The sequence below is a fragment of the Microtus pennsylvanicus genome, chromosome 3 (assembly GCF_037038515.1).
Source record: "Microtus pennsylvanicus isolate mMicPen1 chromosome 3, mMicPen1.hap1, whole genome shotgun sequence".
NCBI classification, from domain to species: Eukaryota; Metazoa; Chordata; class Mammalia; order Rodentia; family Cricetidae; genus Microtus; species Microtus pennsylvanicus.
The window spans coordinates 55,929,045-55,946,974 of NC_134581.1; the positions used below are offsets into that span (position 1 = coordinate 55,929,045).

General features: G+C 44.9%; 1 protein-coding gene across 20 annotated transcripts in view; it reads right to left on the reverse strand.

The window, feature by feature from the left end:
* Positions 1 to 1,305: 1,305 nt before the first annotated feature.
* The window catches only part of Megf11 (multiple EGF like domains 11), a 332,420-nt gene continuing 315,795 nt past the window's right edge, over positions 1,306 to 17,930 (reverse strand). For 2 of the 20 annotated variants that reach the window (XM_075965526.1, XM_075965529.1), the window contains 4 exons: positions 16,992 to 17,228; positions 15,607 to 15,725; positions 10,731 to 10,787; positions 4,610 to 4,817 (listed from right to left, as the gene is read on the reverse strand). In XM_075965526.1, coding sequence (XP_075821641.1) covers positions 4,809 to 4,817; positions 10,731 to 10,787; positions 15,607 to 15,725; positions 16,992 to 17,228 — 422 coding nt within the window. In that variant the 3' untranslated portion in view covers positions 4,610 to 4,808. Of the gene's footprint in view, positions 4,005 to 4,442; positions 4,818 to 9,947; positions 10,400 to 10,480; positions 10,788 to 13,111; positions 13,214 to 13,650; positions 13,718 to 15,606; positions 15,726 to 16,991; positions 17,229 to 17,930 lie in introns of those variants that run through there. The other 18 variants (XM_075965516.1, XM_075965522.1, XM_075965518.1 and 15 more) reach the window with 16 other exon arrangements.

The window sequence follows — 17,930 nt, forward strand, 5'->3', positions numbered from 1 at the left end:
CATTTTAGGCAAGCGTTCTTCGGCAGAGTTAACATCCCCAGCTATTAGCTTTACTTTGACACATTTGCTTTACTTTTACAAGTTTCACTAACTTGATTAGACTGGCTTTGAATTCCAGCCCTTCTAGCTCAGCCGCCTGAAGGGCTAGGATTGTGGGAGTGTGTTACCATACCTAGCCTAAAATAACTTTTAAGTACCACATAAGCCTTGTGAACTAACAAGTTGTAATATTTTGAATTGACTTAGCTTGAGGAGCAAATTTAAACTTAATGAACTCATTCCAGAATTTATTTTTTAAATTTGTGTCTATTTGTTTGTTTGGTGTGTATGCATGTGCGTAAGTGTGTGTGTATTCACACATCCACAGTAGCATGTGGAGGTCAGAGGACAACTTGTACCTTAGGGGCCCTAGGCATTGAAGTCAGGTCATCATATTGCCAGCCCAGTAAGCTATTTTTTGGCATCTGTATTTTCTTTTAAGCTTTTGTGATGATGGGACTGGAACCTAGACCTTCATGCATGCTAGGCAAATGCTCCATCACTGATCTCTTTGCTCATTTAAATAATGTGTTATTTTTTAAAAAAAATCCTGCTGCTGTTTGTTTTTGAGATAGAATCTTCTAGCCTAGGCTACTCTTGAACTCACTGTGTAGCCCAAGCTGCTTCAACTTGAAACTTTACTGCCTTAGCCTTCTGAATACTGGGATTACAACAGTACAGCACCATGCCTGGCCTTTATTTGCATATTTTGAGAGGCTGGCCTGTTAATCTTCTTGACAGTCCTCCTGCTTCAGCCTCCTAAGTGCTGGGATTATAGTCATGAATCATCATGACTGTCCTACAGCTTTTCTTTAAGTATATATTTCATATATCTTTAAACACTTTTAATATATATTTAAACCCAGCTATATCAGAAGATTTTTGTTTAAAATGTCCTAAAGCAGGTGCACACGCTAAATTCTAATAATCAAAAGCTATCCATTGGATTTACATAAATTAGGTAGGCCTGGCACTTGCCCTTTTGCCACTGGAGCATAACATAAGCTGTAACAGTTGCCTTTGGGTACATGTCCTTGGGAAAACAGAAATCCAATACTGGTGTGAGTAGGATTTTAAAATACTTAACATGAGTTAAGTAGTCCCATTTGTTACTTAAAAAAATAACCTTTCGCTTAATTTTTCAAGCATCTATTGTGATAATTTTCATTCTTCCATCTGTTTAAAGTAACTATACCAAATGTAGGTTAATTCTGTCTTAAACATAAAATGTAGATTATAGATTTTCAGTGTGTAAAACAATAGGCATTCTTGTTAGTTTGAGAAGTCCATTTTATTTTGTTTGAGGTACAGTCCCTCTGCACAGTGAACAAATATATTACAAATCTGTGGTTTAAAAAAGTATTGCCATTTCATAGTCTCTCACACTATTGTACAGTAACTTTGTTCTTTATTTTTCTGACTTGTATACATATTAATTTACTGGATTGAAGTTTTCATTTTGAAATATAATTGAGCAGCTCTTTCCAGTCATTGATAGAATGTGCAGTGCACGTGTTTAGGCTGACTGCAGACTTACTTGTGATTGTTAGACAGAAATTCCTAACAGTAGCTCTGTATGATCGAAATGTCCTAGTGCTAACTCTTAGCTATGTGAAAGCTGCTCTTGTCGCCATAGTCAATCACATCTCTGCCCTTTCCCTCCTCCTCTGTATTGCCTGTTTTGAGTGATGTTGCTTGAAATGTTGTAGAGTACTACAGTTGGAGAGTTGTTAGAGCTCTCCTCCCACTAACGTGTCTCTTCTTTCATGTGTGGGAAATAAAAGAGCCCAAAGAGGGCAAGTGACTTAAAAAGAGTGGTGCCAGCATCTCTTGACTTGGTGCTCCAGTCATCTCACCTCTTGCTGAATACTTTTGTGCAGAGGGTAGTTGGTAAGAAAGAAGTGAGACTTGGAATTTGCATGATTGCAGTTTGCCAGGTAGCAGTTATTGTACATGCAGGATAAGGGAAGAAGATAAAGCCTGGGATTGAGATGCCATTTCTCCTTGCTGATTGGATTTTGCCATGCTTCTTCATCCTTGCTTCACAAAGATAATTGAGCACTTGTGGCCCTGAAATACTGAGGTGAGTCTCTTAACTCTATTTCTTTATACATATATATGAGAAATATTAACTTAGGTCTACAAAGTAATTTTCTAGTGTTCCTATTTTAATAAGGCTTTTTGGGAAGTTTACTATTGCTGATCTCTCGCTTCCATGCACACATGCAGCATTCATGTTTATGTTCCTCTATTGCTAAGATTGGCTTATTCCTTGAGTGAAGTGAGGAGGGAGATTTGCTTATATTTTCTTGCTTTTGCTGATTCTTACCCAAACTAAGGGGTTCCAAGCTAAGCTGACTTCTAGTTAGTATCAACCCCACTTTCTGTAGCAGTATCCAGCTTTGCAGTTTTCTTTCTGTGAACCCTGTTTAGGTAATTTTCACTGGCTAGACCCTTATTCCTTATGAAGAGCTTGGGCGGCACAAGGGTGGCCATTAACTTCCAGTTTGCCCTTTTCCTATAGGAATTAGCCACATCCAGAATTGTCCATGCTTCGGTTTACCTGCTATCACACCGTGCAGAGGAAGTTATGACTTATCTGAATAAAGGTTTAAAGCACCAACTAATGGAATACGTGTTTGCCCATTTCAGTAGGTGATGGGCTTTTAAAATCTTTTTTTTTTTTACATATATTTCATTTAGTTCCATCAAAAAGCATAATGTATGTTAAGCTACTTAAGCTTGCCATGCCCACATTTGTATAATTTCTTGTACACTTTTAGGGTCCATCCTACATCAAGTGTTATCTATGAAGAACTGCTTGAAAACAAGTCAAGGGACTCCAACTAAGTAAATTGAATGGGCCATTTGGATGGTTTCTAGGGAAACAATTCTTATCAGCCTACACCTTTTCTATGATGCTGGTGATCTACCCCAGGGCCCCACTCACCACCAAGCGTTCTTCCTCAGGGCTACATTCCCAGCCCTGTGACTACTATCTTAAAGTAGCAGCTTAGTTCTCTGGTACACACAGAATGACTCAGTGTTAGGCGTATTAATGCAGTGCAGCCAGGCCAGGACTGGCCTTCATTATTCTTGACAAGACTTGGTAAAGCAGGCATAGAAACCATTCTAGACTGAATGAAACTGCTGCACTTTTGAAATAATTACTCTTTTCTCCCCTTTCTGTTTTGCCTCCTATCACTGATGGGACAGAAGAAAGTGACTCTGTCTTTATTAAATTCTTATTTTTGAAAATGCAAGTTGTCAGAAGTATGCTATATTTTAAACTCTGATTATGGCTGTTATACTTTGATGGACCATACCTGTATGTACACAGATTTTACTATTAATATTAGAACAGTTCATATCCACGCACCAGTTCCCTTCGATACTGAAGCAGATGGTAACAATAATCAACAGCACATACACGTTTCAGGTGCTCTAAAGTGCCCCTCTCCATTCCCCAGTCCCCTTCTTCTCCTAGGAAAGTTTGCAAAACCTAAGCCACATGCATTGTAAGCGTTGTTTCAGAATATTAAATACATATCTTTTATCTGAATTTAGCTGATGTTGATGAGTAGCGATATCTTAAATGTTTTAAAAATCATATCCAGGGCACTTAGGGCTGAAGGTGATATGATTTGCCTTTGTGAACAGACTCCTTGAACAGTTACCCCAATCCCATTTGGAAGTGCTTCTTTCAATCCAGGATCAATCTGTACTGATATTTCAAGTCACGGAATTTCTTCTTTCAGAGTCAGAGAATAGTCAGCAGAGCACACTTAAGAGAGAAGTTTATCCCTCTTACTGCTTGTCCTGGGAGGGCCCATTGGCAGGGCTCTGTCTTACTGGGAGGAGGTCATAGTGACCAGGAATATGGCTGTTCCTAGGTAGGTCGTATGGATTCTGTATATAGCTGGAGTTATGACCTCGGCCTTCTTGGACCACACTGATTGTGGGCTCTAAGGAATATAGTGAAAAATGAGTTCAGAGAACAGATTAGCTTTGTTGCCTTGGTGGGAGATTTGAAAGTTCTATTTAACTTGTTGGGGAGAGGAACTATGGATGTATAAATCTGATAAATGCGTGGTGATTACGACCGGCTTTCTCTAGAGATAGAAAACCCAAGGGTCAGAATCCCTGCCTCTGTTCAACAAGAGATTTAGGACATCCTAGAGGTGTGGGTCTTATGAGTACCTCTAGGATCACAGTTGAATAGGGGAGGTGTAAGGGAGTGATTTGGAAACTTGTAAACAGCAGTTCTAATGGTTTTCTTTTTCAAACTTGGATTTGCACCAACAATCAGTGGAAGTGTTGTATACTGGTTCCCCAACCTTGCTGTTTCTACTGCTTATCAGTTGTAATTTGTAAGCAGAGTGGCAAAAGATTTTGTTTTCCTGCATTAAAGGAGAGGGAAGTTCTGGGATGGAGTTTCTCCTTGGGTTCCTTCAAATGCAGCCAAACAGAAGGGTGTGTTGTGGAGAGAGTGAGTGGAGGAGAGTTAGTTTTCACTTGGGATGCTGCACTGTTGCCCTGGTTTTGCTAAGTTACTTATGTGAGACACCTACCAACTTCATATATATTTTTATTAGATGTCGACAAGGATGGCACATCTGTGTACGGAGACCCCATGTGCACAGGTGACTTCATTTCTACATAGCTGCTTTCTGGAAGCTTGCAGGTGAGGATGGGTGGATCCTTAATTGTAGCATAAGGGTTTTCACTGCTGTTCAAGGAACAAGTACTAGAACTGCACGCAGATTCTTTCATGTAATCTGCAAGGCAAGAGAGATTTCTTAGGAGAAACAAGGACATAAGGATTCATTTAAATACCAGAAACAGACTACAATCAAGTTTGTGTGCCTGAGGCTGGGACAGACTATGATATTGGAAGATTATTATTATTTTTTTCTCAAGACAGTTTCTCTTTGTAACAGCCTGGCTTTCCTGAACTAGCTCTGTTAGACCAGGCTGGCCTTGAACTCAGAGATCCACCCCCCACTCGTGCCTCTCCAGCACTGGGATTAAAGGCATGTGCCACCACCGCCCAGTGGAAGATTAAATCTTATTCAGTGTCTTAAGGTATGCTTTCTCAGGCATTCTTTTCCCACAGAAACATGTTATTCACAGTATTTGTTTACATGTATCATTTAGTTTATACAAATGCTAGCTGGTATATTACAGGATGGAAGCCCAGAGAGAGACAGTTAACTTGGCCAGGGTCATGAGCCTAGTAAATAGCACTGCAGAGCCAAGACCTTAATCTGTGCTCTAAGATTTCTTGGCCCCATGTTTCCTGTGATAATGACTAGAAACTTGGATTCAGAAGCAGCACAGCAGTAGCAGCATTTATGTGCCTTCAGCAAATAGTGGCATCCTGGTCTTTGAGGAGCTCATCCTTAGAGTGGGATAACTGAAGTGTGACAGGTATAAAAAGCCCTCAGTTTCAAGCTGGCCTTTGAGAGGGTCCCCGTGTCTTAGCAAACTCAAAGTATAGTCTAGGCCCAACTTCCTGGTCCTTGAGAATGTTGACTGGCGCCTGTTTCAGTCATATCCTGCTCTATCATTAGAACTCAGCTGCACGAGGTGCAGAATGACGTCTAATAAAAATGGGATGAGGTGACAGCTCCCCTGGAGGAAGAAGACCCCTTAGTGACTGAGAGTCACAGAGAAAAGCTTACTTCCACCCCTACTCTCCTTCCCTTTGGGGTGATGCTCTGTCTGCTCAGTAAACTAGTCTGACGGTTGTCACCCTTTTCCATGAGGCACTGGCATGTAAGGTGTCTAGAAATAACCCTGAGTGGCCAGAGCTTGACAGTCAAGAGTAACCTAAGAGGGGCTGGAGAGATGGCTCAGTGGTTAAGAGCATTGCCTGCTCTTCCAGAGGTCCTGAGTTCAATTCCCAGCAACCACATGGTGGCTCACAACCATCTGTAATGGGGTCTGGCGCCCTCTTCTGGCCTTCAGGCATACAGACAGAATATTGTATACATAATAAATAAATAAATATTAAAAAAAAGTTTTAAAAAAAAAAGAGTAACCTAAGAGGCTTCTCACCTCTGTCTGTGGCAGTCAGCTGGTGAAATTTCTGGGAGTCTTCTCACTAGAACCACCACCGTTTCCATTTGGAGCTCTTATTTAAGCTCCCTGTCCCCAGCTGTGATTTTACTGAAACTGTTAAAAAGCGAAAGCTGTGTCCCAAGGGGAACTGGATGTGCAGGTGGGCACCACCATGAATGGTCTGGTATACAGCAGGTCTGATGCCGAAGGGTTTACTCTGAATGTTGGCAGCTCTTGTTTTAGCAGGTAGCATTTTCTTGGTTTTGTGTAGAAGTGTATTCACAATGCTGGGACGCAGTAGAGCCGGTAACTAAGTCCCTGCTCCTGCCTCAGGGCTTGTGAAGAAGATGAGACTGAGTGAGGAAGTAAACTCCTCAGGGTCCCACTCAGTACAGTGGAAATTCAAAGCACTTTTCCTTGCAGCTCCGCTCACAAGTTGGGAGGGAAGTTGGCTTTAGTCCGGTTGGTCTAAGACTGACCTTGGTTGATAATGAGCTAGATAATTCTTGCTAGATAATGGGCAGTCAGGCAGTTCTAGCTAGGACTGAAGGGTAGGTAAATAGGTACTTCTGCTGGTGGAAGCCTACCCACGTGGAGAACCACGGCCTGGGTTCTAGACTGTGACTTGCCTCAAGCTATCATCTTAGTTTGCCTCTCAGTACTTTCTCAGTACAGGGGAGTGGTGTAAGCCTGAGAACCTGAATCAGTCCAGTATGGTTGGTCTGAACTCACCAAGCAGGGAGAGAGGTTCAGGGCTTCTTGTTGAAAGCTGTTCATTACCTATCACCACTGTCTTGGTTGTGTATTATGTGGAATTGAGGGATAGCTTATTTTATGTAGCAGTTGAAGAGTGACCTTCATTCCAGTTAGGTTTTGAAACTGAGTGTGATTTGGCACACCTGTAATCCCAACATTTGGGAGGAAAAAGCTAGCAGATCTGAGTTTAAGCCTAGCCTGGTTCACGCATCAAGTTCCAGGCCACCCAGGGCTTTATAGTGAGACCTTGTCTCAAATCAAACAGAAAGAAAGAAACTTGGTGAGAGGCGGGGCAGGAAGAGACTGTTATTACTATTTAGAAATGAGGAAACCAAAGCTCAAAGTTTGTTAGTCTAATACTTAGTGCTTAGGACTCCCACTGTTTTATCTGACAAGATGTTTTTTCCATCAGCATATCTAGTTTACCTGGAGTGCAAGGTCTTCACAGCTGCTTCAGTTTATCCTTCCTGGACATACCAAGGCCTGCTGAGAGGAAAGGCTAAGCTTGAAGCTTAGTGACTGAGTGGCTAAGATAGAGTAGTGCAGGGGCCTTAGAGCCTCACTCAGCTGTATGTTCACAGAAAGTGAAACAGTGGGTTGCTCTCAGTGTTTGATGAAGAAAATGCTAGCTTTTATCCATTTCAGTATATTCCTTCTCATGAGCTAAATTGGAGCTGGGGGAGGGGAGAAGGGGGTTAGGCTCTTCTATACAAGGTTTGCAGGCCAAGACAGGCTGGAGAATTCCATGAAGAGTGATGGTTGGGGAGGGTGCTGAGCTAACCCGTCTCTGCTGGGAACTGGAGGAGATAGGGTAAGGCAAGCTAGAAAACTCAGGAAGCCAAGCCTTTCTCTTGTTGAGTCATCCACCTGCCTGCTCTGATGGCAGGGTGTGGGGAAGAGTAACCAGCTGGGCTAGGATACTTCCTCATCCCTTCAGCCCTACTCCCACCCCACTGCCTACTTGTCAGGGCACTGTGCAAAGAAAGGGGAAGCATGCAGTCTTCCAAGTGCCCTGACATTTACTCTCCTTGTTTCCTCCTGGACCATGTGCAGTCATGCATATTATCACAGTCAAGATGGGTTTCTGGAATGAACATCTTCATTTTTTGAGGAAGCACAAGTATAAAGAGGAAACAACTTCTCAAAGTTGCTCTGTGAATATGTTCTGAATCTATTAAGACCTGATATTAATTTAAAGCCCAAGTTACTCAAATGTATGTAGAAACTCAGGCACTAAGTATCTGTTGGTCACCTCTGAGCCACTGCTATCAATAGGAGGTCACACTGCTGCTTCTGTTCCTGGGGTTAAGTTCTTCACTTCAGTGAGAGATAGGATATGGGAAGGGGTGAAGTGGGGGTGGGGACAGAGTGGTGTCTAAGATCCAGAAAACTGGCCAACCACAAGAGTTGTCAGGAGTTCAGTGGGCTTCTGAATGTCTGAAAACCCAAAGTTACTTGAAGGAGTGGGTGGCAAGGGAGCACAGGTTGTGGGAATGGCAGTACAGGTCAAGAATTCCCAGACAGAAGGTAGAAGTGGATTTTTTTCTGTCAGACTCTGAATGCATGACAGACAAAGAATTGGACATGTGACAGTTTATTGTACAGTCATTATGCTGCAGAAAAAGGTAAGACAGGTGCTTAGCTGTGTAAGCAGTCTCCTTCAGTCTCCCAGGGTGACGGTGAGTGGAGTTCCCAGTTAGAGAAAAAGGTAGATGTTACCTGAATTAGGACTGTTAGAATGTCAGAGTTGGGAGGCCTTAGCAATGGTGCTGTTACAGCTGTCCTTTTAAAGAGGCCAAGACCCACATGGACTGCTGTGTCTAGTGAGCACCATACGACAAAACTGGAAGCCAAATGTTTCATTCCCCCCCCCCCCCCCCGCCACACAAACACATCAAGTTTAGAGAACCTCTAGACTCTTAATTAGTCCTGTGGGTTTGGCTTGCCGCTTATTGCTTTAGGAAATAGTTAAATAAGTGATAAGAAGTAGCTGGTCACAGATGTTCGGGAAATTTAGCTAGTAGGTAGGATTTGTTCCATGAGTTTTGTAGCATTTCTTACACTAATATTTAAGCTCTACACAGATATTTCACTGGCCTCCTTTTGAACTCTGTTGTGCCATGTTGGCCCCCAACATATACATTTGCCTACACAGCTCTTTCTCTCTCTGAAGGCTGATTAGAGCCAGTTGTGAAACAGTCTGGCTGCTTGCCTGAGAGAGCCTCCCATGCACTCAGATGACTCCAGGAGACAGGAATGCAATGATGCCCAGGTAGAGACTGGCTTTCATTGGCTTTGTTTTACATTTATGGTTTTGAGTTTAAAAGTAGTTACCCTAATCACCATGCACAGGATGACAAGGTGTATAGTGAAGGTGTGCTAGTCTCAGGGCCTGGATGAGCTGTTCTCCATTGAGTCATGCAGCTTCTCAGAGCCTCAGAGGCCCTGGGAGAGCCCTCCAGTCCCCATTCCACATTGAGAAACAGATTTTGGGTCATAGTGAACAAGTGGCATTATGACTCTTCTGTTGGCATCCATACATCCCGAAATGGCGATTATTTAAGCCAGAATCCTCAGAAACTTGCCATAATCAAACTCCAAGGATAATGCTGCCTATAGGCTGGATTGGAACTTGTCCTCTCCCTCCTCAAACAGGTCTCCTGGGCTTTGCACCTAAATGGTTAGCCCTGCTGTTCTCTTTCTTGTAGAACACACCACCTCTCGAGTTTTGCTCATTTACTTCTGATAGCCAGCTTTCCTAGAGTTGTACACAAGTTGCTCTCCTTTCTCCTTGATTAGGAGATGGCCATGCTAGATTTGAAAGATCGGAAATCTGGGGCAGTTTAGACAAATATAGTTGGATAATAAATTACATTAAGGATAGCCTGAGATACTCCTCTCAGTTGCAGGGACCCCGCTCTCCATCTACTGCATCTGATGTGGGTATAAACCTGCAATTTGAACATTTGTGGGGTGATTCTGGTGCAGGGGTAGATGTAGAATATCAGTGGGATCCTCTCTGACTTCTGTTACTGCTCTTTCAGTTTGACTGAGACATTCCCAGAGACATCACGTTGGTACCACTTTTATAATATACAAAAGCACTTCCCATCCGATTTTATTGGACACCCAAGATAACCTTGTTAGATAATAAGACAGGCATGAGTCAACAGGACAGGCATAAATATCCCAACCTTGCAGATGAAGAAACAACCTTAGGAAACACATGGTTAATAAGTGACAGAATTCCGAGGCACTCTGCCTAGCTCACATGTTTCAGCATTTAAACCTAGGACCTAATGGGGTGGAGGGGCTGGACTTGGTCTTTGATTTTTGGCTTCACCTGTAGACTTCCTAGAGGGATGGGTCCACCTTGTATGTAGTTCTTGTGGCGTAGGGGTCTGTCTTGGCTTCCCTGCTCTTGTGCGCAGAGATCTCCCGAGGGTAGGGGCTGTTAACACTGGGCATCATTTGTATTCCTTGTGCCCCAGAAAGGCAGCAGGTGCAGGATGGTGGTCCTTGCCAGTACAACAGAAGGCCTCTGGGGCAGGTAGATTGACTTTATTTCAGATTTATAATCAATTTAGCTCGTACTAATTGGTTGGATAATGACAGTCTACATTTCCGCAGACATTTAGTTGGCATCTATAACAAACCCACAAGTGTTTGCTGAGCAGGTGCAACTGCACTGGAAAGATGAATTCGTTATTATTAGGATTACTCCTCCTGGGCAGAGCCACTCAGTGACTCTGGTCCTGTGATCTTTTTAGCTTTTTTTGTTTTTTTAAGGGGCATAAGTCTACAGTTTTCTCCCAGGCAGTATTTCTTGCCGTTTCAGATCGGTAACAGGACATCAGGATTAGATACTCTACCTTTGAAGCCTTTGTCCATAATGTATGTGTTCTGACGTCTATCCATTCCACAAGTGCCTGCATAGAAACAGAAGGAAAGAAAATTCAGGGTAAGGTTTCCTTAGACAGCTGGTGGCTTCCTCCTCCCCCTGCCTTTTTCTTCCTTTACCCAGAAAATAGTTTACTCCTAACAAATTATTCTGGATTTAATCTATTCTACATAGTTTTGAACGGGCTCATCACATCAGATGGACTGCAACACCTTTTTTTTTTCTTTCCTTTTAGTCTGCACCTGTCTTTCAGGATGCCACCTTTGATCTCCGTAGGTGAAGTGCCAGGCTCTAGAGGCACAGGGTAAGGAATGAAACTAGACCAGTCCTTAGCTGGAGGGTTCCAGATGCAGAGAATTCTGATTTCCCTTTCCCTTGGTTTTAGAATGGAGTTGGAGATAGGGTTTCTCACCTCTTTGCTCTGATGGGGGCCAGGGAGAAAAAGACAAGTAGCTGGGTTACTTAATTAGTTTACTTTCCGGGAAGAACAGTCATTCCCAGCCTCAGCCAGGTTACTCAGTCACTCATTTGAAGGGCGTGGGGAAGTAGAGCTTTGTTCCTGAAAATGTTGCCAGTGTTTTTCAGCCCTGAGGACTTCTTTCTTAATTTTGCTGTTAGCTTTTTTTTTTTTAGGTTCCCAGAATGCATGGTTCTGAGCCCTAGCCACAGGCAGGACATAAACGTGAGTGGATTGCTATTGGAAAGTGGCCTTTCCAAACTGGGACAGGAATGACTAACTTACAGTTACCCCACCGACCTTGGTGTTTTTTTTGTCTTTGGGAATTTTGTTTTCTGCGTTTTATCCTTTGTTTTAGATTGATTTCTACTTTTATAGACATACACATATATAGTCTGAGTACACATGAGTACAGGTGCCCGCAGATGCCAGAGGTATTGAATCACCTGGAGCTGGGGTTTCAAGGTGGTTGTGAACTGTCTGATATGTGTTCTTAAACCAGATATACTTGGTCTTTAATTGAAAACAGTACCAGGTAAGGTAGTTGGCAAATACTTACTAAAATATAGTCTGATTTCACCTAACCTGCCCACATTTGTGACACCAAAGACAAAACCACTGATACTAGGATCCTTCCTCCACATTAAGTTCCCAAGTTGAATTTACAGATCATGCCTATGTGCCCACCTTTTATACGTTCCTGAATGGTATGGCAGAAGCAAGCCATTCTAAAAGTGCCAAAGAAACTCATACCCTTAAAAACCTATAGCAGGCCGTGTTGACCTAGTTTAACACTTAATAGTCAAGGATTTCCTTTGCTCTCCTTGAAGAAAGGAGGGTGGCTACAATGTTAGCCCCCTCTTTAAGGAACAGCTGTCCAAAGAATATCAGAGATGTTCAAGAATATACAAGCAAATACAAGGTTGAGTTGTGGTAGAGCATCAGGTGTTCTCTCCCAGTAGCCACAGTTAGCTGGCTGTGAGCTAACAAAGACTAGTGTGAGGTGCTCTAGCGACAGTGATTGAAGGTCTGTGGAACAGGGAGGAACTAGGCTGAGTCCTGAAGAGGCCCAGGTGCTCCCAAGCTATTTGAATCACAATGACCTCAAGATGAAGTGAGGGCAGCTTAGCCATAGTTGACTTACAGCCAGCAGGGTCCTTGCAACCATGCTTACTCAACAAAATGAATTCCAAATCTTCTTGCTTCCTGGAATACAGACCCGAGGAAGTTGACTTAGTTTCAGTGGAGCTTTAAGAGTCACCTAGAGCCCAAATTCAAACCTAGAGTTGGCTAGCATTCTGGGGCCCTGCCCTAAGGTGTCCTAGAAGAGCTTCTTTGTAGGGAGGCCACATCCCGTGTCCATCCTTTGTACTCTTGACATTCATTTCTGTAACTGATGCGTGTGTTCCTCCTTTCAGGACTCACTTGCCAAGTGTCTTTTTCACACCCCTCTTAGGCCACCACCTTTGAGCTCAGTGTTTGAGTCCAGAGGATACTTAGTGGTAGATCTGCCTACCTTCTCCCAGTCTCTTCTCAACAACCCTATGTCATTTTCTAAGAAGATACAGTTTGAGCCACTGTTAGGTCTGGGGCCTCTCTGGGGATCATTGAACTTTTTCCAGAGAGCCAACATTCTGTTATCTACACCATATTGGGTTGCATGTTGCAGAACAGAGAGTATAGCCAGGCTGTGTCGCCTCCATAAGCAATCCCAGTTTGTCCACATCAGCTAGCATGACGAGGGTGAACAGGGTAGTAGGAAGGACTGGGACAAACTGCCGCCTTTGGGTGGGGCTTAGGAGCTATAGACTGATCACGGGAAGGCTCCATGGAATCAGGGAGAGGGTGTAGCACAATCTGCTATGGGGTGGAAGGAAAGGCTGGGGGGGTCTGACCTGGTGAGTGTGGCTCATTGTGGCGGCTGAGGTGTCTAAGTTCAATGTAGAAGTCCTCGGGCGGGTACCTGGCCTCCAGGGCACTGATCTGGAAATGGGAGTCTAGTGAGAGGAATGACAGGGAGGAGCCATTATTCCCAGGGCCTGGATGGCAGGGAAAGGGGGTGAGAAGCACAAGGTAGGGCAAGGGCAGGCCAGAAGGAATCAAGATCTCCATGTAGCATCCAAAGGGACTGGGGTTTTCTGTCCTCTCTTCCCCTCCCATTCCATTCCGCCCTCCACGGGGGCAGAGGGAAGAAGCCTTGAAAAGTAGCAGGCAGAGGATCCTTTTCTGCCTGTGGCAAATACTCTTTCTGCTTCCACCTGGAAATCTCACATTCCATCCCTGGTAGTCAGTGGGCTACAACCATGCACTCCCTGTACACCACAGGGAAAGCCATGCTCAGGACCCAACTCTCTTGCTTTGAGGTGGGGCAGCTCCCCTCAGTACAGAGATCAGGGTGGGACCGATGGGGAAGATGACTCAAACCACTACTGACCTAACACGTTCACATAGCTGTAGGGGGTCCAGCCTGTTGTGTCTCTGTCAAGGGACTTGTTACTGAGCTGTTTGAAGAGGAGAGCCAGTTAATACCTCACATCTCAGCTGCCCTTCCCCAAGTTGGCACTTGGCCCAGCCTCACTGTACCCATCCCTAAGATGCTCCTGAGCTCCCAGACCCTGGATGACTGAGTAAAGGAGGAACAGACAAATGTTATATGACAAGCTATCATGCTGTAGTTGAGGCCAATGAAAACAGCATATGCCCAAACCAAGTTCTTAGGCCCCTGTAGCATATGGAGTTATGCTGCAGGGGCAGGTCGGGGGGGGGAGGGGTAGGAAACAGTTTGTCACAGGGCATCCCCAGCAGAGGTAGGAGCTGCCTGCAGTTCTTGCTCCTGGGCCATATATGAGAGTCTGATGTGACCAAGGGGAAGTTCCAGTCATGAGACTGATGCAGTCCTCTCCCTGCATTCTCTTAGCAGCCCTTTATGTGAGGACAGGATGTTATCAGACGTGGGACCATACTCAGATATACAGAAGCCAAAGGCAAAGCTGGCTGTAGAATTCAGGTCTCAGTTGCCTATCCCCTCCATGACACTGTGCCTACCTTTGCTCCAGATGTTCTATCTCCCAGGAGGGGTTCTTGTCTACACAAGGCCAGTCTCAGCCTGTGATGGGAGCCAAATCAGTCCTCTACTGAAAGAGTAGCTGGCTCTTGCACAAATAATGTGGCCTGGAACCTCTACCCATCCCTGGCTTGTGCCTCTAGCCTGCTGCAGCTTTGATAACATGGCTGGAGTTAATCAAGGGCTGCCTGATGGGTAACCAAATTCTCTTCTCTCAGCTCCTCAAGCTAAAAGCTGAACTGAGCCTGCATACAAGAGCCTTGTTGGAAGATGACAGGCAGAGTCGCCAAAGCTATTGGGCTTCTGAGTAACCTGCATACAACTTGCCTTTTTCATAGAAAAGCAACCCCCAGGTCTGTGGGCTGGTGGTCATTCTTCAGCGGGCAGATGGGGAGGAAGGAATTCTGAGAGCTCCAGGGAAGAGGCCTAAAATATGAAAGTTGTGCCCCTGGCATGGGATAGATGATGGTACAGGAAGCCAGGTATTCTAGGATTGTCACCCCCCCAAATGGTCCTGCCATTCTGAGTGTATGTGTGTGGCACGTGTTTAGGTAGGTGTCAGGTGTGTATAGCAAGAGCCCCTCACAAACCTTATCCTTGGGGCTGTTCATGTCTCAGCCTCTCACACTGCCTCTTACTGGTCCATCATCAAGGGATGTACTACATGCTGTCTTGTCTATCTGTCTACATATACATACATATTTTATGAGAAATCTAAGGTTTGGAATATTTGTGACTAAAAACACCTATCCATTCTGTGACTTAGTCCTGTGCTTGGAGCTGTCAGGGAGAGCACACCTTTTCAGCAAGAACACTAGCTAGCATTTGGGTTCCCATCTGATGTGTGTATAGATGACATGCATGCCCAAGTTTAAGAGGCATCAAGTAGTTAATTGAATAGTGAGTTACTTCAGAGTATATTGCTAACACACTAGTAATTTGTGGTAAACATATATACATTTTGAGTATATGTATTGGCACATGACCAAAGTGGTTACATGGTATACATGGGTGTGGGATAAGGTGGTTGCATGTGATGTTACTATGTTCTGGTAGGTACTAGTTATCTATACACAAGGTCCAGGTAAGTTCCAATGAGTGGGCAGCATGATGTAGTTGCGTGGGATAGAGCCTGCTGTCTCCATAAAACATACTCTTTCCCAGTTTCATGATTCAGAGTGTTTTATGTACCACGAGTCTTAGGATCGTTCTTAATGTAGAAGTTCCACACAGCCTCCATGTGGGGATGCAGTTCCTTCCTGGGCAGAGGGGAGTGTTAAATGGAGAGGATTGTGGGTGAGGGCTGGGGAGCCAAGGGGCCAGTACCTTGGTGGGGCTGTTCCTGTCCAGAGTGCTGGCCTGGCTGGTGGCAGGCACCCCGCACGCCAGTGTGTGGTAGCTGGCATTGGAAAAGCACTGGGCATGGCTGCTACTTTGAGACAAATCTGGGAAGAGAACAAGGAGCCATATTCCATCATACACCTGTCCTTGGTTGAGATGCCCCCAAAACTAACACTGGGGCTGGGCATTTTTGAGTGTCCCCTGCAAAGACAGCCAAATCCCTCCACATCCTCCAAGCTACCTGGCATCTAGTAGCCCTAAAGCAAGCAGGAGAGCCAGCCTCCTGTGTAGCTCACAGACCAGGATTGCCAATATAGGGGTATCATGGTCAGCTGGAAGCTATTCACTGCTGACGCTGGCTTTATGTCTTTGAGTTTCTATTTTAGGTAGATTTACTTTCCCTTGCTTCCCCCTATGGTCAGACACTAGTAATAAGTACATAGAGAACTCCGTTCTTGTTGACCCTAGCTCTTCTGAAGTTTCTTCAGGACTGGGGAAAATCAGCCATTCCTGCTCATTGTCATTATAGAAGAAAACTGCCAAATCTCAATGGGCCTCGGCTTTCATCAAAGGATGTTGGCTTTGGCTGGACCCCAGAGGTCTCTGAAAGCAACGTCTCTACTGGGGCCAGCTGTCTGTCCTGTTCCTGGTATAGAGCTGGCACACAGCAGGTGGCACTTAGCAGGAATGGCAGATGTGGTCTAGGTGCTCTTAAATTAAACACAAGGTACAGGAGACTACAGATCAGCTACAAGCTATTGGAAGGTCACCACCCTCTCCTCAACAGTGCAGGCCTAACCAACACCAGGGTGTTTGGGAACCTTACTGGTTAGCTAAATATGAAGCAGAAAGCATTCTCTTCAAGGTATCAGTTCAGGGGAGAGAAAGGATCTGGTCAGTTCCGTACATCCTCTCTCAGACTACCACAGGATGCCATATCTAAGCACACAGGGCTCTTCCCAAACTTGCAGACCTCTCCTAAGTGAGGCACCCCTTCCCCTGTTACTTCAGTTCTGGAGTGCTCCTCAGGGATCGCCTGAGGTCCTCCCAGAGAAAGCAAAAGTCAGTAGGTGCTCGGGCTTCACACAGGGAACTATCCCCTCTGTTTCTTAGAAAAGTTGCTACTTACTATACATCTCTTATAGACACAGCCGAATGAGAAGGGTGGGGATGTGGGGTGTTGGCACCCAGCTTAGACTCCAGGAAGCAACACCCTCCTGGAACTGCAGACTTCTCCAACCCCATTTTCTCTATGGGGTTACCATAAGGAACCACCCACGATGAACCAAGAATATAGATGTTCCTGAGAAGACTGCAGGCCTCCTGCTGAGTTGTATAGGGGGAGGATAAATAACGGGGCATAGCCTGACCTGAGAGAGAGTAGTCTGTGCTGGTCATCCTCATGGCTGGGGTGTAGGAGACACGAGGAGCCAAGTCACGGCCTTTTTCTTTCTGCCGCCTCCGTCGCCAGGCAAACAGGCCCAGCAACACCACAACCAGGAACAACAGGAGGATGATGCCTGTGACAGCACCCACTGAGTGCCGCTCTGCTCCCAAAGCTGGACTGATCTTGGTGTAGGGATTCAGTTCATCCATCATGAGGGCAGCTGTGGGCAGAGGAAGGCCTGAGCCAGAGACGGGCCTGATTCCAGTTTACTCCCTGGCTTTGCCCCTTCACCCCCGCCTAAGCTCAACCCTCACAGTGCCCACATTTCGTCTAGTGGCAGAAAGATCACGTCCCAGGGTCACAAGAAGAAAACGTAATTTAAGTGTGAAGCAAAATAAATGCTTACTGAATATTTACTCAGGTACACACATGAATTAAAGTTATTTTATCATTGTGTCAAGTCTACAAAAAAAAGGAATTATTTACCTTTTCCACACAGTTGAAAAAAATAAACTGAGTCACCAAGGTTAGGTAACTTGTCTAAGTTCGCTCAACCAGTAACTTAGTCAGGAAAAACTGGCTTCAACTATTCTTCCTGCTTCCCAGCTATGTGATTAAAATGTCCATGGGAACAGTAACCCCAATGTCCCCAGGGAGTCATAAGCACCAAATGATAGACTGGCCTTGACAGCTGGGAGCTCTGTGACTGCCTGTTACTGCCCCAAGACACAACTCTTGATTATACATGTGTGGTTGGGTCCCTGAGACTGCTTTGGTGAGGGTTTCTTCTCCAGCTGGGCAGCATCTGGACCTCTCCCTGGCTCTCTGCCGCTGCCTGGAGAGAGCTGACTATCACTCTAGGGAGGAAAATGCTGCATTTTTGCCTCAACTGCATGGCTTCAGACTGCCAAGTAAGTTTGTC